We start from the raw sequence: 24,146 nt of genomic DNA, 5'->3' as shown, positions 1-24,146 counted from the left end.
GACCATTTTCCACCTAAGTTTAGTTGTGTTTTTAAAATCACAATTGTGAGATTTAAAAAATTCAAAGTCTCACAGTTGTATGCCCGGTAAAGAATATTAACTAGGAACTTATGCTATCGTGCATCATGAACTTCGTACCTATAGACGTTCATCGGTTTGACTACCATATTTTGTAGATTTACGCATATATCTAATAATCTTATCCTCCATCCACGATGTCGATGGGTGAGATCAATCACCTAATTAAAAATAAAAAATAAACCTAATGTAATAATGGTTAAATAAAATTCAACAAAATTTTGTTCTTATACCTACTAAATTTTGTTGATTATAAAACTAATATTACATTGTGTTCTTAATAAACTCGACCAAAATGGCGATAGACAAAGATTGCACAATTTTTGTCAAAACATTGAAGAACCCAACAATATTGATTGTCATGATGTTATATAGTCATCTTTCAAAGTAGGCACGTGCCTATTTTCCATAATCGATATTGCTCAAATACAAAGTTGTTGTAGGATTCACCTGGTTTATCTTAGTCATGATAGATGTGAAGTCCCTCAGGCAATACGCCTTTGTAGCTCTTTAAAATAATCTTTTAATATGTTCGGTGTTTTTGAACTGTGCATGCATGTTGCCTTTTATAGTTACAAAAGTCATGACGGACATGTAAAAATACAGTTGTCATTAACGTAATTATTTGATGTCTATCTGAAATGACAACCAAGTCTGAAGTATCTCCAATGCACATTTGTACGTACCTTAAAAACAAGATCCATATATCCATTCCCTCTTTGTGACCAATATTGAATGCAAGTAAATAAATTTGGTTATTATCATCTTTTACAATAATAATGAAAAAGACTCAAGGTACTTTCCCTTCAAATATGAAGCGTTAATATAAATAACATGACAACAATATTGTTGAAATCTCCTCATCGAACAACCTAAACACATGAAGAAAAATTTGAACTTATTCTCCATATCAACATCAATATGTGTAGAAATTTTTAGGTTCTTTAGCTTCAAATTATGAAAATACTCAATTAAGAGCATAAAAGACTCTTCAAGAGATCCTGGTAATATATTTATAACGTATATCCTCGTATGCCACCCTTGGGTGTATGAAATATCGATCTTTTACCTATATGTCATGTCGAAGATAATTTTGTTTGGTCGGTAGAAATGATCAACCACAAATATTGATTTAAGGATAATTCCCAATGATCTAGCACATTTCTGTCTATGATGCGACAATATTTTATCCCTTGAACAACTATGTGCATTATCCATGCGACGTAACACCCAGTAGAGCCTCCCATTGCATTGACGATCTAGACACCTAATTTGATAACGTTTCGTATTAAAGTAAACAACTTTCTATTGAAAGACTGTCTCTAAAGTGTATCTTTCAAATAAAGCTATTAATTTAGTTTTCGACTCATAAAAACCCATTACTCTTAAATTATTGTTTGTTTGTGTTTCCTGATTATTAATGTCAATGTTCTTAACATCGACTATTAGCTCAGAAACCTACTGAAACGGATTAGGATTATAAATATGACTTGTATATGCTCTCATATTTATGAAGCCATGGTAGCCGACACTAGACTGAGCCTTTTGATTTATTTGACTTCTCACAACGTTTTCGTTTGGTTCACAATCCGTGTCGTCATCATCATATAATCCTGGAAATTTGTCATGATCATCGTCATTATCCTCAGGATTGTAGTCTTTATCCATATTGTTATCATTATCTCCATCACTGTGATTTACACCATACTCTTAAAAAATTTATGGCTTTACCAAATCATATGAGCGATAATTCTCTCTTTCTGTCATATGGACCTCTTTATCTAGTTGATTGTCTCTTCCTTCAATAGGAGTCTAGGTAATATAAAGTTTTATGGATCCTCATAAACTTCTTGTTTCCATAACCACATACTTAAGATCATCATCATCTTCGATCTCAATTGGACATTTGCTTGACTTTGATCAAATCTCAGACAATTGCATTTTTACCCATAAATCCTTCAAAATCGATATTTGTGTCAATACAGATCTGTCTCTCCTTTTCACCGATATATTTTATTATATTATCATCATTTGTAAACCAACTCCCTTCGAAACGAACAATAAATCCGACCTTTTCCCTTTTTATCTACTTTCATTATTAAGCAAATATTCAAAGTTTTTGTTGAAAAAGGAGCAAGCGAGCTGCAGGTGATCTCACCAAGGCAATCTCAAAATAATGACAGGATCTTGCTTATAGTCTGGATCCCATCATTATTTATGTTCTTTCTAGTATTTAGAAAAACAAACAACAAACACTGTTTTCAATAAACATCTATGTTCCATTTGACATACTAATTAGTAACCTAACTCCTTTAATATACATATATAACAACATTTAACAAACAAAATATGAAATAAATGTTATCGTTTTCACAAATTTTCTAACTACGTTACTTACTAAATTTTATGATAAATAAACCACTTTAGTACATAATCTTTGGTTTGCAACTATTACACTAACAAATAGAAAAGAAAGGAGTATAGATCAATACTAACCTTGATTAAAAAGAATTATCTATAAAATCTCTGAAAATATATTTTACTGTTTCAATGTTGAAAAGATCATCTATTGTTTGTGTTTATAAAGATGAAAATATGGGTAATTTTAATATTTAACTAACAAAATAGTATAATTGTTCAATGAAAAAAATGAGTGATAAAAATGTATAAACTTGCCCAAAAAAGGGTATTTTTTTAATATCCCATTATAATTTAATATTAATTATGTACTGTATTTAAAAGTATTAATATTATAATCTGAAAATCGATTGTATATATTATTATAGTAAGTATAAATGATCATTATTTATATATAAAATTATATACATAATATTATTTTTTTATAAATATATTTTCATTCACGTCATTATCCTCATATTGTTTTTTCCGTTCCGTATTTATCAAGTAAGTAAAATAAATAAATAAATAAAAAAGGGTCTAATGCTAATCTTAAATCAAATCACATGAGTGGATTAGTGGGCCTTGGTAGAACAGTTTGAACCGATAAGTCTAAACTGGATTCCAAAAGCCATTGTTGGAATGAACAAAAAAATATTCTATATCAAATAGAGAAAGATTATTATAACGTAAATTCGTAAAAGATAAAAAGCATTACTCAAATATAAGTATAAGATACTACTAGAGAGCTTTTTAGGAGATAGTATCTATCTATCACCTTCTTCCCGCCTCCATTGCATCATCCATTGATGATCTTGAAGAGCTTTCAATATGTAATGGGATAAATGAATTACCATTGTTACTCACATCATGACTCTCCATCGGCTGCATAATGAGCCTATTAGGTTCACTATTTGACTCCTTGCATGCTCGGAAATATTCATACGGTCCCCATCCTGAGAAGATTTGAATATATATAAGATATAGTTTAGATATAATTTTTTAGCTGAGCTTGAGTTAACCAACTATATCTCAAGCACTGCTTAAGCTAACAACTTAGCATATCGAAGTGAAGCCCTATTTATGGTATTGAGTCGAGCACAAGTTCAAAACTTGATCCAACTCTATTAAACCCTTACTTCTATATATTAACTAGTTTTAACAAATTTTAGTAGTGTGACAAATTCAAGGAATATAACTTAATCACATATTCTTATAAATCATATTTCGTTTCAGTATTTTATAATTTACACAATGATCTTGTTTGTCAGATCGAATTTTTATTTTATTCATGTATGGATTAATACAGCAAATAATCTTACCTTCGTCATAATACGGCGGTGGGAAGAACTGCAGATAGCAAATAGTGGCCACAAGCAGACCTATAAAGCCACCTGCAAACACATCTTGCCAGTGGTGCCAATAGTCACTAACTCGAGAAACACCAACGAGGGCTGCAAGGAGGAGAGGAAGAAGAACAATGCAAAGCTTTGCCACATGCCCTCTTTGATCGAATGCCTTGATTTTTCCTGATAAGTACAGTGAGAGGAAACCTAAGCCTGCAAATGACCCTGTATAGAAAAAAAAATCCAGATTTGTTTCAACTATGAAATTCCCGGCATTTTAAAAGCAAGATGATGCTTTTTAATCAAAGGATGGAAACAATCTGAACCGCTTTGAGCTTAAGTTCATTAAAATTAATTTAATATCATTAAAAAATTATAAACAAAATAAATAATATTATCAAATAAATAAACAAATCGATCTTAAACTAAGTTTTTGATTTAGAACTCTAACTTAAAGCACACTTATTTAAACTTAATCGAAAATCAGATTCAGGGTAACTTGGATTGGTTCTACCCCAGTTTTCAACTAGGGCCAAAGTTTGCTTACATGAAGTATGACCACTTGGAAAACTTTTGTGTCCCTCTTTTATTTCACTCTCTTTGCCATGACATATCACATCTCCAAACGGCCCATCAAAATTCTGGGGAAAAAAAGAGTAAATAACTTAGGAATAACTCAAAATTACATTAGAAAAACTGAAAATTTAGTATTGAAAATTGCAAAAACATGGTTTTGAAACCCGAACCAGATTGATTGACACAATGGCTAATTTGGTTTGGACCTTGCAATTTTGGTTCCTACAGTTAAACTAGGATGAATCGCGATTGAATTGATTGAATCTTATCAATTTACAATTCAATCACATGAAAAACCTTATTCAAACCATTACACTGATGTCATCCAATCCAATCTTGCAAATTTGGTTTCCAAAATTGAACTAGTTTGAACCATAATTTGGTACCCTAATTCAACTATATAGTCAATCTAATTTAAACTGTTACCCTGACATCATCCAACCCGAGTCCTTGCAAATTTGATTATCAAATGGTTGAACAATATAAATCTTGCCGGTTAATAGTTCAACCATATTATCAAACCGGGTCAAACTATTTATGTTGGCGCAAACATTAACATTTATAATTAAAATGAATCAAACATGACAGCTTGGAAATGAAGAGTGTCATATTTGACCAATAGACTAAATTCATATTTTATTAATTATAATTGGACTTTTATATTTAATAATTATATGAAACCTTGCCCTGCTGACCATAGAAACATGATGTCTGAATAGTAGCAATACGGGCAAATACATTGTGTTTTAACATATCAATAAATATTAATTTACCTGTTAAATATATATAATTAAATGGCAAATTCTTTAATTCAAAATCATCTTCTAACAATAATTAGGGCAGAACCATTGCCTTTTTTTTGTTACCTCAATTCCATCAGGAAAGCAGCGCCAAAAGAAATTGGGACGAGGGCGGCCGGTTGCAACTTTGATAGCGTCAGTAATGACGCCAGTAATCAGCATAGCATAACAAATGCCTATTATTTAAAAAAAAAAAACATACGAGTCAAAAGCCATTGAAGCATTGTAACGAACAAAATGACAGCAAATTTTGCTTGAAAATCACCTAAAATGGCGTGATGAAGATCATAAACACATCTCCTACGAGAATAAAATATCAGGAAAACAAGAATTGGCAGCAAAACTGCATAAATCTGCCCATCAAAATCCCCCAAAAAGGAACAAAAAACAAAACAAAAGGGATTTCATCATTGATATTCCTTAATATTTTTTGGTAAGTAATAATTCCTCAATATTGTTCATGAAATTTTCTGGGAAATGCAGAAGAAAATTCAACTTACAGGAACAGCCAAGATGGGCACTGTGTTTTCTTTCATCGGGTATTTGAAATCCGCCATCATCTCCTTCCCCACAAACCGGTAAAACGGATGAATAAGATTCAGAATGACGTCGAGAACGCCAAGAAGAACCAAAATAATCCAATCGTGCATATGGGTTTTCGCCAATTTGGACCCATGACTTCTTATTGTATGTGAACCGAGATTGATCTCTGTCATTCCTCCTCCTCTCTGCATTGCAACACATTAAAGTTAAAATATAAGAAAAAAGAAAAAAATTATCACTAAATAGTGACCATAATTAACATCAGAATTTCAAAACTAACCTGAAATAAACTTCGAAAATTTTGTAACCAGGCCATGAATATGAATAGAAGTTTAGCCGTTCACAGCAATCACCGTCCAAAATTTTCTAAAAAAACAAAAACCCAAAAATTAAAAAAAGGGGATAAATAGGATGTAACGATGAAACAAGAAACAGAAAATGATAATTTAAAATTAAATGATAAAAATAGTTTTCGAGAAGCCAGAACACAGAGACTGCAAGCAATGAAAATAGTATTTTATATTGTTAAAAATAGAATAATTTAAAAAGAAAAAACAACAGTGTTTTGGTTTGAAACCCAAAAGAGGAGCAGTGGAGATGAATGAAGGAAAGAACCAAAAAGAACCTTGGTTCTGACTCAGTGACTCGGGGATACTTGCATTCATGAAATATTATTTGTTTTTGTTTGAAACTGGGAGAAATGGCGCCCGGGAGTCAGGTTCCGGGTCTTCTGATTTGGCAGTTGATGTGGGAGTTGGATTGGCGGTTAATCTTAGCCGTCAATTTTGTTTAACTTTTTCATGCGAAATTTGATGATTTAAAACCACCCTTCGGATATTCCAATTTGAAACTTCCACTTCTCTTGAAACTGAATGCAAGTAAAACTTGTTTCACGTTTATCTCTGACTTTGGATGGATTCTAAGACTAGCCGAGATAGAATAGGAGTTTATTCGAACTTAATTCGAATTTAAATAGTCAAGTTCAAATTTAAAATTGAAAAGTTGATTATCTCTTCAATTTTGATGCATGTACTAGACACACACGATAATGTATCATTGGACTATGTTTGTTATTGAGTTTAGAATTACTTAGCTTGAATCCGAGTTTGACTCGATTAAATTTATGCAAAGTTCAAACTAAAGCTTGACAAGATTAGAAGTTCTCGATTTGAGCTCGAGGTATCAACTATTGACAATCAAACTTTATAATGTATGAATTTATCAATTATTTCTATTTTCAGAGATAGAGTAAACTTTAGGATTGCAGATATAAAAGTTAAACTATTTAGAGTTTATTAATATTATTATGGAGTCGAGCATTAGAGAATTCTAGTTTGGTTCTATTATAATGTAAGGTTATCGGTCTTCATTGGTAGATGAATTGACGTTTAAAATTTTTAAATAAAATATACAAACACCGCATAACCCTCACTAAGATCACTCTCATAAGAATATTAAATCTCAAACATGACAGATAAGCATAAGGTGTTTTAAAAACTCCTACGTGCATTTAATGATTTCTCACTTCAACAACCTTCAAGGTTGGTTGAAATCACCCTAGAACCCAATAATTGGGACACACCTTGGTATCCACACAAAACATGAATTTTAAGAGGCTTCAACCAATGCACAATGCCTACTAGAGTATGATGCATGACTAGGTGTTGGGACGCACAAGCTTGGTTATGTATATGAATAGTAAAAAAGAAATTTTGAAAATTTCATCTCTTTATATAAATACCATGTATAATCATACATCCATGATGAACATTCGTAGATTACTCAAATCCGTTCCCTTGCAATCCATGATTCTTTCAAATTTTTGAGATGGATAAGAAAAAAGGATAATCTTTATCCAAGAACCATGTACCCATACATAATTCATATATAGACATGATTTTACCATATACAAGTCATGTACGGGTGTGAGTTTTCCATATATAGGTGTGACTTGCATAAGTACAAGCCATATACAGACAATGTATAGGAGTGACTTTATCAAGTACACTCATACATCACTTCCAAATTATTCCAAGATAGTTTTATTTTTATCCAATTGTATAAACTCCCCCCAATTTTACTTATGTAAAATCACATCAGGATTATTACACTTTAGTCTTTAGGTCTAATCAATTACACTTCAAGTCTAAAGACGTTTTCAAGTCTCAAAATCCTCAATCTAAATTTTGAATCAAATTTAGTTTAGATAACCCTACACTTTTAAAGTTTAATCAACTCCTTTAATATGTGACCCATAAACTTTTATCATAACGAAAAATGTTATATGTAACTACCTAATCTCGTATATTTTTCTCAACATGATCATATCATACAAGATTAACCATGATTCTTATCATAACGAGTCAATAAATATTTGAAGATTCAATAACCATCCTTATGAAAGTAGTATTTATAAATTATGAATTGATTAGCTATATTATTAATAGAGTAGTATTATGTATATAAACAATATATATGAATTTACGTACAAATAATGATATATCACCATATGATTGAATTTTATTTTATTTTTAATTTAAAATCATTCACTCACATTGTGATATATTATTATTGTACACAAATTTGTATATACTAGTTATTCATAAAATTTTATTGTTATTAATATTTTTGAAATTGTAACTTAAATGGGTAGTTTGGTTTGCAGTGAAAAAGGATTTACCTTGAAGGGATGTTTGGTTTAGATAATATTTTATTACTAAAATTGAAAAATTACTTTGAAGGTAAATTATTTAGAAGATTACTAAATATAAATGATTACTATATTTGATAAAATTTAACAAAAATAAATAGGTATACAAAATTATTGTATTTAGTTAAAAATAATAAAAAATACTAGTAAATTAATTTATTTAAATATCATTGGTTATAATTATTCTAAAATATTTTTTATTACTTGTTATATTAATTGAAAATGAGATTATTTTTGTCCAAAAAAATTAATAAATAAGAATATAATTATAATAAAATTAAGATTACCTAAGTAATATTTTAATACCTAAGATGAAAATAGAAATCAGATTACTATTTACATTACCTTCGTATCACCATTGGTAACAGTAATATTTTATTATTGATAAACCAAATAGGATAATGTAAATAATAAAAGATAAAAAACTAAGAAAATCTTTCTTGGCCAAAACCAAACAACCCGTAAAATTGTATCTTGTTTAATTTGTCAATAATAAAAGTTTACTGTAATCTTCTATTACTAATGACTATTACTAATGATGATGTAACATGTAATGAAGTTGTAATCTTAATTTTATTATAATTTATTAATTTTTTTAGACTAAAATATCCTTACTTTTATCGATATAACAAATAATATAAAATATATTTTAAAATAATTATATTTAAAAATATTTAAATAATATTATATTTTAATATTTTTTTTATCAATATACTACTCATTTATACCCAATAACTTTTAACTAACCTAACTTAAAAATAATATTTTAATTTTAATAATAAAACATTACCTAAATCAAACGAATCCAAAATCCTTTCTCCTTTGGAAAGATTTATAAATATAAACAAATTTATTTGGTAATTGACAACCTAAAATTCCTAATAAATTTCAAAATTCAGATTTCTCATCTCCCAATCCCAACCATTGTTCAATTTTCAAATTCCAACAAATGTTTATTTTTATTCATAAATTGATATAAATAAATAAAATAATAATAATAAATGGACAACCGCACCAGACCAGACTGGACTACCAGGTCTAGTCTTGTAAAATCCCATTTCCTCCCCTTGCTTCCTTTTTCTCACCGGAAACCCCATGGACCCACCGCCTCCCTCCTCCACGACGGGAGCTGCCACCACCCCCACTGTCAACGCCACCTCACAACCATACCCTGACTCCGTCGATTCCTCCCCTCGCTCTCGCCACACCGACTCCTGGGATGATCCCCCTCTTAACAACTCAAAAACTGCCGCCAACACCGCCGCGAAACTCCGCCTCATGTGTAGCTACGGCGGCCACATCGTCCCCCGTCCTCATGATAAGACGCTCTGTTATGTTGGTGGTGAAACGCGGATCATTGTTGTCGATCGTAACGTCACGCTCATGTCTTTAACGTCACATCTGTCACAGTCGTTACTTAACGGCCAGCCGTTTATTTTGAAGTATCAGCTCCCGTCTGAGGATTTGGATTCGTTGATCTCTGTTACGACGGATGAAGACCTTGAGAATATGATCGAGGAGTATGAGCGTACGACGTCGAATTATCAGAAGCCTTGTAGGTTGCGTTTGTTTTTGTTTCAAAATTACAAGCTCGAGTCCTCTGAATCGCAATCGATTCTCGACGGTTCTACCAAGTCCGATGAGTGGTTTTTGAACGCGCTGAATGGCGCGTGTGGGGATTTGAATCGGGGGTTTTCGGACTCAGCTTCAGTGAATTGTTTGTTAGGCCTTGATGATGAGATTGTCACAGCGGCCGCTGGCGGTGGTGGCGCTGGAGTGGTGAAGAAACCCCAAGATGTGCAGTCGGTGCCGGATTCCCCGATGATGGAAACGGCGTCGTCTTTTGGGTCTAGTTCTTCATCACCTTCGTTGGCCAATTTGCCGCCGATAAGAGTTCATGTTGAGGAGAGTGTTAAAGGTAATAGTGATAAGGCGGTTCAAGATCAGAAACAAATGGTGGGGGTTGAAGAGCAATTTGGGCAGTTGAATGTTGTTGGTGGTGGTGTTTCAAAGCTGGTGGAAGAAGGGTTTGTTGTGTTGTCGTCTCCGCCGCCACCTCCGCCTCAGACCACCGTTGGAATAAGTGGGGTGGTGGTTTCCGGCGATTATATTAATAGGGTCATTTCTGATGATGAGAGATCGGATCATGGTGTGCCTGTTGTGTATAGAAAAGCGCCAGCTCAGCCACAGTCACAGCCACAGAAGACAAGCGGCGGCAGCGGCGGTGCTGGTTTCGATTTGCCCTCCCCAGATTCAGTTTCAAGGTTAGATTACACTTTATATTTTATTGGAGAAATGAATGGAATTATAATTAGATTAGTTGTGTTTGTTAAAATGTTTCAGTGATAGTAGTCTTACAAATGCTGTATCTCGTCAAAAGCCTGGAATTTATCAAGACCCTGTCATGCAAATGCAATCTGGCGCTACTGGGGTTCCTGTTATTCCTGTTGATGCAAAGATCAATCTCTCTGATCCGAATGCCAGTAAACTAGTCAATGTACAGCAAGTTCAGGATTCCGCATCTGGGTATGTATTGCAACAAGCTCAACTTGAACAACATCAGCAACTGCTGCACCACCTACAACAACAGCAGCAACAATTTATTCAGCCTGGTGCACACTATATTCAGCAACATCAGGTTGGAGCTGTGCCCATTTCACATTATTATACTGTGTATCCATCACAACAGCAACAACAACATCAGCAGTATCCTGTGTACTATGTTCCTGCTAAACAGCCGCAGGCTGCTTATAATATGTCTGTTCAACAACCTAATGCTATCAGTGAGGCGCCCACAAGTGTTCCCTCTAGCCGACCTCCTCCCTCAGCTTATAACCCAATGATAAATGCACATATGGGTAAACCTGAAATGGTTGCTGCGGGTGTGTACAGAACAGCAACAACAGGCACTCCTCAGTTGGTCCAAGTGCCTGCTATTCAGCAGCAACAGCCTTATGTCGGTTATGCACAGATTCATCATCCGTCGCAGTCTGTTACTGCACCCACTTCTGCAGTGGCAACTGCTAATTATGGTTATGAATTTGCTGATCCTTCTCATGCACAGATGTACTACACTCAGCCTATGGCTCCCACAATGACTTCTCAGTACCAAACTATGGCAGGAACTGCTGTTGTAGTGTTGCCCAATGCTTCTGCGCAGCTTTCGGCTGAGAATATCAAGCAACACCAGATCAGAACTTCACAGCCTCTATAAATTCATTCAAGAAAGAAGAAACAATTTTGAAGGAAGGGTTCAGTTTATATACTTTTGAAGTTTTCTTGTTTAGTGTTCTTATTATTGCTGGTATTGGTTTGTAGAATGTGTTTGTGATTAGACAATAAGGAACTGTGGATTTGTTTACTCTTTCTTGTATTTTCGTGTCTCATAGGAAATGATAGTGGTCTGAGATTATACTTTGTAAAACTTCAAAACTTAAATATCCTGTTGCTTTGTGCAGTCCGTATATCATTTACTGAATAATAATTTTTGAAGTTGCTAGGAGATTTTGAGTTAATTTTTCTACATTGCATTTGATTGTATAGAAAACATTTCTTTGCAATAAATATATATTCTTAGGCTGCTATGTGAGGTTAAGTTGATGCTAACATTTGAATTTGCCCAGATTAAGATCCTCAGAAACCAGCATTTCCGGTTCAACCACTGATATTGATTTCTTGGATGAGATGTTGCAAGATTTTGTGCTCATTGGTGTCAATGAAACAGGTAAATGAAAGAGGTAAGAAACATTGTAACAAGAAATTCACGTGGATTCGGAGACCTTCAATAAAGGGGCTTGAAAATACAACCCATTATATTTTTTTTTACTAATTTTTGTTGATTTAGAATGTCACAGAAGCTTGTTTTTGTTGAAACTCATGAAGGAGTGGTTGAATGAACTGGACCAAGAGAGATAACAGGAGTGTATGTGTTAGACTGTTACCATAGCCACCAATTTTTATGTATTTGGTTGCCATGTGTCCAAGCACCATTCTTAGGACACTACATGTTAAGAAAGCTTCTTATGGTCCCATCTTTGGAACCTTTCATAAAACCTATTTTACAAGTAAATTTATATGTCGAATAAATATTATTTTATCTGAAACTCTGACTAGATCTTCTTGTATTTAAAAAATAGTTCATTTGGAAGTTGGGTATATTTTCTCATTTTTAGTTAGTATATTGTTGGTTGGGATAATCTTTCTTATAAAATTCTATTATGTCTCGAATTAAAGATGAAGTGATAATATAACACTCCAGTATTAATCCTCATAGATAAATAAATTTTAATATCATTATCTAGAGTACTGCACTGAAGGGCAAGGATACTATTAGAGCTCTTCAATGGTAATGTTTCTCTTTCAACTGATTACATCCATTGTTTCCATCACTATTGAAGTTGATACATGATTTCATATTTGGACGGGGCTTCGATCCAGTCGAGGTCAGACCCGGACATCAAATGTTTTCCTTTTAACATTAGAATGATATAACCAAATATGATTGTGGTTTGATGGTTGAACATGTATCCATTTTTTTTTATTCAAATAATTTTTCTTTTATTTTTTTCAAAGATTTTTTTTTACTAATTTTTAAATTAATTATTATAAATTCTAATTAAACTTAAATTGACTTGAATCATCCTACTTAGAAGATTTTTTCCATTCTTAAAATTTAGAAGCCTTTTCAGGAGTTTCCAATTTCCCAAAATCATTTCAAAGATGAGACCGACCTTTCAAATGACACGACGGTCACGGCGTTATATGAATGTCGCAGGTCTTTATAGCGTAGAACAACATCTGGAAAAAGCAGTGCTACCATGCACTTAACAGTTCAGGTGAAGGAGCTAATATTACCCCAAAGTAGGGTCGGTTAGAGCTGCAAACAAGTGAAATTGTTGGCTTATTTGTGCTTGACTCAAGAATAATACTTTATAGAATTTGAGTTTACTGTTGTTTGACTGTAGCTTGGCTTAAGTAGAATATAATAAACTCATAAAATATTAAAAAAAGTTTAAAATCTTGCTTAAGAGAGATAATTGATAAATAATTAAATATATAAATTACGGAAATTAACTATAATTTCTTAAATTAAATTTAAGTCTTCACTTTCACTTTTGTTTACACTTTTATTTAAAATTTTATCGATAGTATTAATAATATTTTCAAAACCAAACAGGATATTAATATGATGGAAGGAGTGATACAATCTAATCGATTACTGTTTAAAATAATATTTAAATTTTTTTATATAATTTAATTGTTAAATTTATAATCTAAATTATTTTAACATTAAAATAAATCATGCTAATTGAATCAAACATAATTTTCATCTGATCCAATTAAATAATTTAAACAGTTTAATCTAGTTTAAATCGATCTAATTCAAAAAATGATTTTCAATCAAACTAGAACTATTTTGAGTGATAGAAGCCTATTTAATTAGTCAAATTGATTGGTTCAATCTGATTTTTAAAACCATAAGTATTAAGGGTATGATTATGACCTTGTTTTGTCCCACATCAACTCCATTTAGGTTTTATCACTTCCCGAGAGCAGTTCAATGGTAAAAATGTGAGGTAACATTACTCCACCAGTACCAAAGATATTCCAAGGAAAGTAACCAAGAATTGGAATTGGTTGTGTGCATTTAATATTCTCAACTCTAAGACTAAATCATGCACAGAACTCATGCAGGCCCCTCGGCCACCATTAGAAAGCACAAAATAATGTGAGACATGCGCCAACAAATGACAATTCTCAACTCATGCATGCTTCAGCTTGTGTGCTTTGACTGTCTGATGACATTTAATATTGGTTGGAATCAGAGAAAGTTTCACAATTCACGCAATAGAATAGAATAAAATCACTGGACTGCTTGTCTTCATCAGCATAGTGCTGTCTTCATCAGCCTGCTTCAATCCTTGAACAAAATTATACCATTCAAGTCTGAAATTGCAGCTCATGAAAAGTCAAGAGCATAGCCATCCCTTATGGGGTCCATGAAAATGATTTTTATCTAATAGTTCTGAGTTGAATGAAGCAGGTCTGGATCATGCCGACGCCCGTAAAAAAAATTACAGATGCCTATTGTTACAGACTTAGCACCTAGATGCTCTTCTACTTCAATGCTGCAGCCTCCCTTACAATTCCACTGTCCCTGTAAATTTACTTTTCCTGAAAATGGGACAAATAATTTTATCATAGTTAATTTAAAAAACCCATAAAATTTATATTTACATAATGATGCAAAATATTGAGTATGCCTTAATATGCACCAATTCAACATAAGATTTTAATATATATAAATATTGTTCTTGAATTTTACGAACCCTCATTTTTGCCCTAATTTTATTCCCATCAAAATTAGAATTTGTAATTATTATAGATTAACTAAGTAAACATACTGACTAAATTGGTGACTTGATATAAGGCATCGACTTGATTTTGGGGCAGTTGTTAAAGAACCTAAACTAGGTTTTTCTCTCTTTCTCCCATAATTTATGTTGCGTATCTCTGATAGTGAAGAAAAATTACGCTATTGGGCAAAGAGAAACAACCTTCTATAGTTATCATAAAACTATCAATTACACCCCCATCAAAGTGTATTGTACTACATAAATCCTTTGGGGGCGTTTGATTTGAGTTTTTTAAGATTATCTTGGTAATCTATCTTTTATTCCCTTGTTTGGTTTGTCAATAATAAAATATTACAGTAATATTCTATTACTAATGCTGACGTGACATGTAATATAGGTGATAATTTGATTATCACTTTCATCTTAGGTATTTAAAAATTACTAAGGTAATCTTGATTTTATTATAATTATATTATTATTTATTAATTTTTTAAGGTAAAAATAAATTTATTTTAATTAATATGATAAATAATATAAAAATATTTAAAAATAATTATATTCAAGGACATTTAAGTAAAATAATTTACTAGTAATATTTTATTACCTTTAATCAAACACAATAATTATTTATACATACCAAATTTTATCAAATATAGTAATCATTTATACCTAGTAATCTTCTAAGTAATCTATTTTTAAGGTAATCTTTCTATTTTGTTAATAAAACATTACTCAAACTAAACGCCCCCTTTAAGTTTGATTAATAACACTTTAGCCCATAATTTTTCTTAGACTTATATTTTATATTAATTACACATGAACCACATTAATGAAAATATTCTTACATTCTCCCTCTTGGTCCATGTGTCATTAAATAATTTATAGTCTAATAATAAAACATAATTTGCAAAATAAAGTTAAAATTTTTTCTTAAATCAGTCAATATTAATCAATATTAAGCAAAAACTCATAAGGGTCATAGCGGTTATATATCATTAAATTGACATAGTTTCTTCTATGTATCATTATATAAGTTCTATACTTAACATAATTTATAATGAAGGATATCATAATGCTCAAACGATAATGTTTTTATTAACGACATATTCTGTTAACATTCTCATAAAATATATATACAATTATGTGTATATACAACAACATAACTAATAGTAGGGCTGGATTCGAGCCGAGCCAGCTCGGGCTCGAGCTCGGCTCGGCTCGGTTCGAGCCCGAAATGAGCCGGGCTCTGCTCAGCTCGATCGAGCTCGAGCCGAGCCCGAGCTGGCTCGGGTTGGCTCGGTATATTTTTTTAAAAATTTTTTATACAAAACGACGTCGTTTTGATCCTCATATATACACAAAACGGTGCCGTTTTGATATGAAAAACGAGCCGAGCCGAGCCGTTACCGAGCCGAACCCAAAACGAGCCGAACTTGAGCCGAGCCGAATCCGCCTCGAGTCGAGCTCGAGCCGAACTCGAGCCGGCCATTAAAAAACCGAGCCGAGCCTGAGCTGGCTGCGAGCCGAGCTCGGCTCGGCTCGAATCCAGCCCTAACTAATAGCATGATATAAAACTTATATAAATTAGAAACAACACATACAAAAACTTATAGTATAAACCACATAAGAACACAATACATTATAAATCATTATTAATAATGCGCATTCTTTTGACATGTTTATTAAATGTCTTAGGTGGCAACCATTTAGCTAGACATATCAATTGGGTCGGGTGAAGCACAAAAAAAAGCCCAGGCAAGATAAAGCCCGCCCGATACTGTAGAGTGTCAGGCCAGGCCAAGGTCCTATCGGGCTGGGCTTAGGACTTTAATATTAGACTCATGGGTTGACACGACACTGTTTATAAAATAAAAATTTTTATTTTTTTTCCTAGGTAGTAGAAGCAGAAAATCTGCTTTTGCTACCTTGCGACAGAAGCAAATTTCTACTTCTGCCAAAAGGCAAATTGACCTTTGCTTAATTTTTTTTTAAATTTATTTATTTTTTAAGATAAATCTATTCTATTTTCCTTCATTTTCACTTTTATTTACAAATCTTTTAATCTCTCAATCTCAATTATTTCATTATATTTTCAATCTCATTTTTTCTTATTAACTCTCTTTTGAAAAACATCTGAATTCGTAAATAATAATTTTTTATATTTATAATTTCATTTTTATTTTTATTTTATAATTACAAAATATTATAAAATATCTAAATTCACAAATAATAATTCTTTATCTTTGAAGAATTCAGAGATTTAGATATAGAAGATGAGTAGATAAATGTTATATAGTAAATATATTTTATTTATGTTTTGTAATTTATACCATATGTAAATTAATTTATTTGTACTATATTATCAATTTATAATATTTTTTCATCATGTAACCATGGTATTCCTCCACCACATGTGAGAGATTATAAATAAAATATTTGGGATACTGTCATTGGTTTTAATAATTGAAAAATAATTTGTGTTTAAAAATTTTAATTAATTTTTTTTAAATATTAATTAAATGGGTCGGGCCTGCCCAATTAAAGTCCGATCCAACCTAATTAAGACCCGTTATTATATGGGCCAGGCCTTGTGCCTTTATATTTCAATGGACTGACCCAGCCCGAAGGCCTATTACTATTTGGGCCTGGCCTGACCCATTAACCCAATGGGCCGAGTCGGAGCTAGCCCAACCCGGCCTGACCCATTGATATCTCTACATTTAGCTAATGGATTCACAATCATAAGGTTAGTGCTAATGTGCTCAATTGACATTGTTTGTTTTTGAACTTCCTCCTTAATGACAAAATATTTTAATTCCATATGCTTAGCACCTTTGGAATATTTGTCATTTTTAGAGAAGAAAATTGCTGCGACATTATCACAATAAATTTTCAGTGGCTTGGCAATACTGTTGACAATTCCAAGCCCTGAAATAAAATTCCGCAACCATAATCCTTGAACCATGGCCTCAAAGCATGCCACAAACTTAGCCTCTATAGTGGAAACAACAATAACAAATTGCTTTGTACTTTTTCATGAAATCGCTCCACCCATTAATAAAAATAAATATTCAAAAGTGGATTTTCTGGTATTTGCATATCTAGCAAAATCTCAATTTGAATAACCTATGACCGTGAGATCATCAAATCTCTTGTAAGTAAGCATAAAATCTTTCATTCCTTGTAGGTACCTCAATACTTTCTTAGCAATTTTCCAATGGTCCATCCATGAATTACTTTGATACTTGTTGAACATCCTAGTAGCAAAACTGATGTCTAGTCTAATGCAAGTTTGAGCATGCAGACACACAAAGAATTCGTTCCATTTGAGTGCATTCCAATTTATTTCTTGAGCATTACATAAGACTGAATTTATCCCCTTTCTAAATTGGAGCAACACTAGCAAAACATTTATCCATTTGAAATTTATTTAGAATTTTGTTAATATATTTCTTTCGAGACAGTCCTAACAATCCTTTTGACCTATCGTAAAATATTTTTATTCTTATCACATAAGACGCCTTATTGGTGGTTAACAAAATATCATCAACATATAAAATAAGAAATATAAATTTGCTCTCACTAACCTTCTGATAAATACACTAATCAATAGTGTTCTGTTTAAAACCGAAGAAGGTAATAGTGTTATTAAACTTGAGGTACCATTGTTTGGAAGCTTGCTTAAGTTTGTATATTGACTACTTAAGTTTACATACAATGTGTTCTTTTGCTTCAACTATGAAACCTTCAAGTTGTTCCATATATACTTATTCTTCTAAGTTCCCATTGAGAAAAACGGTATTCATATTCGTTTGATGTAACTCTAAATCATAATGAGCCATCATTATCATGATATTTATGAATGAATCATTTTTAGAAACTGGAGAAAATGTTCTTTATAGTCGATGCCCTCTTTTTGAGTAAACCATTTGGTAACAAGTTTAGCCTTGTACCTTTGAATATTATCTTTTAAGTTATGTTTGATTTTGAAAACCTATTTACATCCAACACTTTTACAACCTTCAGGTAATACTACAAGGTCTCAACCTTTATTAAATGCATTGAATTTAATTCTTCTTTCATGACATCTAACCATTTTTTAGAATTAACACTTTCCATGGATTGTGAAAATGAAACTGGATCTTTGTCAATTCCTAAATCATAATCAGATTCTTGTAGATAAACCACATATTCATCCAAAATGGTTGATCTTTTTACTCTTTGAGATCTTCTTAATGCTACTTCTAGTGGTTGAAATACTAGAGTCTTATTGACGACAACTTCATTAGGGAGTGGTGGCGGCTCGTTTATTTGGTGTTCTTGTGTGTTGCTTAAATGTTCTACAACCAGAGGAACAACATGAGTAGAAGTTGTAGGTAAAAAAGACTGAACCTTAACTTCTTGGATTTTTACTCCACGTGATTTCACACTCCCACTAATTTCACCATTTTTGATGAATCTAACATTCTCAATTTCTACTATTCTCATACTATAGTTAGAATAGTAAAATCTATACCTTTTTGACTTTTTTGGATAACCAATGAGAAAACCTGACCTTAATTAATTTAAATTTAGACTGAATTAAATTTCAATTTACATTGAATTTGGACCGAATTCAATTTGATACGATACAATTATGCTTCCATTTTTATAACGAAACATGACCTATCATCTAGCCATTACGTCAACATTGTTGATGATCAATAAAGTTATTCACTGAATTTTCTTCGTGCATGAGAAAACAATCTGACGATCTATGTTATATATGCTATATGGAAGCAAACAAGCAAATACTTTTGTAGAAAATTTGCAAAAGCATGCACATATATGAAAGCAAGCAAGACTTTCACGTGAAAGAAAATTGGAAGCAAACAAGCATAGTCTTCTGCATATTTATTATATTCTCCATTTGTCAGTGCATTATTAATATATATTAATTATAATATTCTTTGCTTGTTGAATACATTGTATTATATTCATATTCTATATAATCTCTACAAGATTCTATGCAATATTCTAAGTTTTATGTCTCACGCCAAGACTTTCACTGCATGCTCTTCACGGGTGGCTTCAATATGACATGAATGCCAACTAGAATTTAAGGAGATAAGATCAAGCAAGTAAAAAGGAGTTGAAATTTAATCTAAAAATTTTCAACTCCAAAATTTCTAAGTTTACTTACATGACCCATGTGATTTTTATAATTAAATCCATAGCAAGAGTGTTGGCGTCAACACCAACCTTTTCCATTTCCATTTTAACTTTTGGCTCACTGAAAGTGATATCAATGATTATCTCACTATTTTAATTTTTAATTATTATCATATTATATATCATATTATCATCTCACAGTTTCAAATAATTTCCATTGATATAAAAAATCTGTTAAAATTATAGAGAAAAAATTGTAAAAAAAAAAAAAGAGAGAATCTCTGCAAGGATCGTGTCAAGAGGGGTATTTTGGAGACATGAAATACTATTGTGATATATTTGTTTAAGTTTTAAGATGAGTAGCATACAAATATATACGGATTACATCATACACAAAGGCATTAGAGTTAGAAATCAAAACTGGAAACTACTATTCATTTTACATTTACTCAACAATATTTACAGATGTTGTCATCGTTTTCATTATCAATATATTTCCCTTTGTCTGTCGAGGTTCTTCATAAAAAAATGAAACTATTAATTTTACCTAGTTAGAGTACTTTAAATTTAAAAAATGAGTTATATAGAAGGATATGAAATCTATGCAGTGTGCAGAGCTCCATATACCTTACATGATGAAGCAACAAGCTTTCCCTTGTGGTCACAGCAAGCGAAAACAGTTCATTCACATGACCATAGAGTTTGTGTGACTCTGGCCATATTGTATAGCAAGCGAAAACATTTCATTCCCATGACCATATAGTTAGTGTGACTCTGGCCATAATGCATTCCATGCTAACTGATCTTCAATGGGAGGTTTGGTAAATGTAACTGGAACTGCATCCGGAATGCTTTCAAGGGTGTCAAGACCATCAGTGCTATTGTATCTTGGGGCTCACGTGTAGCTGCATGAGAAAATGGCTCATTAAATGAGTTATATCACCTTTATCCACAGAGGCTAATACTTAATGAATTGCTTTTAATGCTTAATAGAAGACTGCAAAAGTGATAACCGATTGTACAGATTATGCGCCGCCGTCTTTTAAGTATTCTTTGGAAGAAACTCACATAGGTGATTTCTTTTCTCAGATAGGTGAGAGTCACCTCACCAAAGCAGTCATTGATAATAACCGGATAGTGTGACTTTAAAGAAGATTATCATGTTTGAGAAACCGAACAGGAGAATCAGTCACAAAATACTGGAAAGGTTGGATAAGAGAAGTGGTATAGAGGTCAATGAGCCCAATTGCCCAAAGGAAGCACCCTAATTGAACTTCAGAAAGCATGTCAAAGTCAAACTAAAATTTCATAGATTCACATCAATCTGTGAGTACCTAAATTCATAAAGCTGAAGCTAGTGCTAGAAGTTCAATCTGCAACATTGATTTTTCTGGATGAGTGAGAGAGAAAGAGAGACTTACCATTGACGTATATAGGCTTCTGTGACAGCCGAAGAGCATACATATTCGCATCCAAAATCTGAATATCTACTTGGAGATCTTCAGGGAAACTAGAGTTTAGAGAAGTGGCATGATTCAGGGTTTTCAGAAAAGACAAAGGAGGTTCAAACAGTCTGGCAACTTTCTCATCAGCTCTACTGACAAAACGGTGGTTACCCTTAGCTTGAATGATGGTCACACAATTAATATCTTGACCATGAACTTGAAGGCAAGCAATTTCATGCTGGGAGTCCATACCTGTCGGAGAACCTACATTGTGCCACAACAAAAACACGAGTTGTCTGCAATGATAGATAGCAAAATTGGTTATTTCTGGAATGCATGTCATAGTTAATGTAAAAGTTTCATCAAGTGATTTCTTTTTAAAAAATTCAGATACATCTGTTAATAGCCACCTCTGGAATTTGAAATAACTAACCACAGAATAGATGCAATAGACTAGATTATAGAGGTGTGCCAGCATTTTAATTTTGTTTTTAAATGTTCGCCTATCAAGTAAAATATTGAGAAGCTTATATTAGCCAGCATTACTGGGATACGACTTCATAAATTTCTCCAATTTTTTACTGAAGTTTGAGTTTCTCTATCCTTCTGAATTTAGAGATCATATGCTAGACGTTATTGCTTTATTTTTCAATATCAAATAGCTTAGTTTATCGCTAGTTTAGCAATTGATGCCTGTATCCAAGATGGTTTAAGTACATCAGGATGAACTGTGCTTGAGGAAAAAACACAACAGTAACAGTTTTTCCCAACTCGATCCCCTTACTCATTTTTTCAGAACAGTCACACAAGAAGGAACTTCAAAGAAATCCTGTTAACTAGAGCACTTTAAAAGAGGACCTTCTTTCTCTTTTTGGTTCATGACAAAACTTGATCCCTCTCATTGTTTAAATTAGAGCCAACCCATTTTAATTTTTCAGTGTAGGGAAGATGATACCATTCCTCTTGTGCGGAAACAAGAGAATTTACAAGCTAGACAGTGTGAAAAAAATTCCTGAACATCTTCAAGAAAATACTAAAGAACTCTCCCAGTTACTATCTCAACAAAAAAAATTATGCAGTTTGAAGCACACATGAACATATTAATCATCTTGCTTACATTAGTGCACACTGTTGCTCCAATAAGTTACGCTCATCAGCAAAAATTAAGCTTGTTTCTTTAGAAGAAAAAAAAAAACAGAAGAAAATCCTGAAAACATATGTTAAAGTTATGGCTCACCTTGTTCAAAATCAGAGGTTAAGCATGTTACAAGAATGTTTAATTAGTAATATATTAAAAATAACAAAATTTTATTTATTTTTTAATTTAAAAAATTAACAATTTTTTTAAGATTAAGTTTCAAAAAAATTATATTTTCGTCTCTAAGAAATTATTTTCACCCAATTCTTATTTAATGACTTGAATCTAACTGTGATTTCTCTTTCTCTACCATTAACCTCCCTTCGGTTGTGACCTCTCTCTGGGAACAAGTCTTTTGGCCCAAAGAATCCATAAATTATTTAAATAAATATTTAAAATAATTTTACATAACTAATCAATAAATACAAGGATGTAACTGGGAAAAATGTTCAATCAAACCGCAAACTGCGGCGGTTTTGGTGATGGGCACCGGCCCATCATTGTTGGATTGGACCACTGGATGCTGGCTGCGTAGGTTCTTCAACTTCCTACATGGGGAGAATTTCTAAAACACCCTCAAGGTTTCCATTAATTTAAAACATCAATCATTTTGTATTATAAACCACCTCTGTTTTTATTAAAATTATTAATTAATTATTTATGTTCTCGTTTTATGTGAATTTGATGAGTTTATGACAATGTATGAGAAATAATCATATACAAATTTTAGGTGTAAACTTACATAAATAAATAAACATTTTTTATTGAGTTAAATAATTTAATTGTTTATTATTATCGATTAATTTGTGGAATAAGTTATTGAAAGAAAAAATATGTTGTCAAAAGATAAATAAGAGACCACGTAGAAGAATAAGTTAAAAAAGATAAATGTGATGATGAGTTTTTAATAAATCAATTAAGTCTAGATAGATTGACTCAATCTCGATTTGAGAATACCCATTCTCGACCTTGGATTATTTGATCTAAGAGGGTGTTTAGTTTAAGAAATATTTTATTATCAAAATTAAAAGATTATTTTAAAAATAGATTACCTTAAATATTATTAACTATAAATCATTATTATGTTTGATTAAATTTGATAAACAAAATAAATATAAATAATTATTATGTTTAGTTAAGAGTAATAAAAGAATACTAATATATTATTTTACTTAAATACCTTTGAATATAATCATTCTAAAATATTTTTTTATGTTATTTATTATATTCATTGAAAATGAAATTATTTTTATCTTAAAAAATTAATAAATGAATATATAGTTATAATAAAATAAAGATTATTTAGATAATTTTTTAATACTTAAAAATAAAGTAGTAATCAAATTATCTTTTATATTATCTGTCACATCATCAGTGATAATATAATATTATCAGAATTTTTTATTATTTATAAACTAAATAAGATAATATAAATAATAAAAGATAGATTATTAGAATAATCTTAAATGCTCTGTAACCAAACCTCCCTAAGTTGCCACCGAAGCTGGCTACCAATCCAAATCAATATGGGTTAACGAGTGCTTTTTTGGACTTTAGGGAACTTTCCCCAATCTCATGGCCTCACCGAAAATTAGCCAAGAAGGCA

General features: G+C 31.8%; 2 protein-coding genes across 2 annotated transcripts; one reads left to right on the top strand and one right to left on the bottom strand.

Moving 5' to 3' along the window:
• Positions 1 to 3,112: 3,112 nt before the first annotated feature.
• Positions 3,113 to 6,200, bottom strand: LOC123217459 (lipid phosphate phosphatase 2-like). Its single transcript, XM_044638494.1, has 7 exons — positions 6,021 to 6,200; positions 5,698 to 5,925; positions 5,463 to 5,550; positions 5,264 to 5,373; positions 4,369 to 4,462; positions 3,798 to 4,046; positions 3,113 to 3,431 (listed from the first exon to the last, which is right to left on the bottom strand). The coding sequence occupies exons 1-7, from the start codon at positions 6,054 to 6,056 to the stop codon at positions 3,250 to 3,252; spliced, it is 987 nt and encodes a 328-aa protein (XP_044494429.1). The 5' UTR covers positions 6,057 to 6,200; the 3' UTR covers positions 3,113 to 3,249.
• A 3,240-nt stretch (positions 6,201 to 9,440) lies between these two features.
• LOC123216960 lies at positions 9,441 to 11,952 on the top strand. The gene is made up of 2 exons (XM_044637665.1): positions 9,441 to 10,714; positions 10,794 to 11,952. The coding sequence occupies exons 1-2, from the start codon at positions 9,546 to 9,548 to the stop codon at positions 11,662 to 11,664; spliced, it is 2,040 nt and encodes a 679-aa protein (XP_044493600.1). The 5' UTR covers positions 9,441 to 9,545; the 3' UTR covers positions 11,665 to 11,952.
• Positions 11,953 to 24,146: the final 12,194 nt, after the last annotated feature.

Source organism: Mangifera indica, chromosome 5 (assembly GCF_011075055.1).
Source record: "Mangifera indica cultivar Alphonso chromosome 5, CATAS_Mindica_2.1, whole genome shotgun sequence".
NCBI classification, from domain to species: domain Eukaryota; kingdom Viridiplantae; phylum Streptophyta; class Magnoliopsida; order Sapindales; family Anacardiaceae; genus Mangifera; species Mangifera indica.
This window is presented reverse-complemented; position numbering and strand designations above follow the sequence as displayed.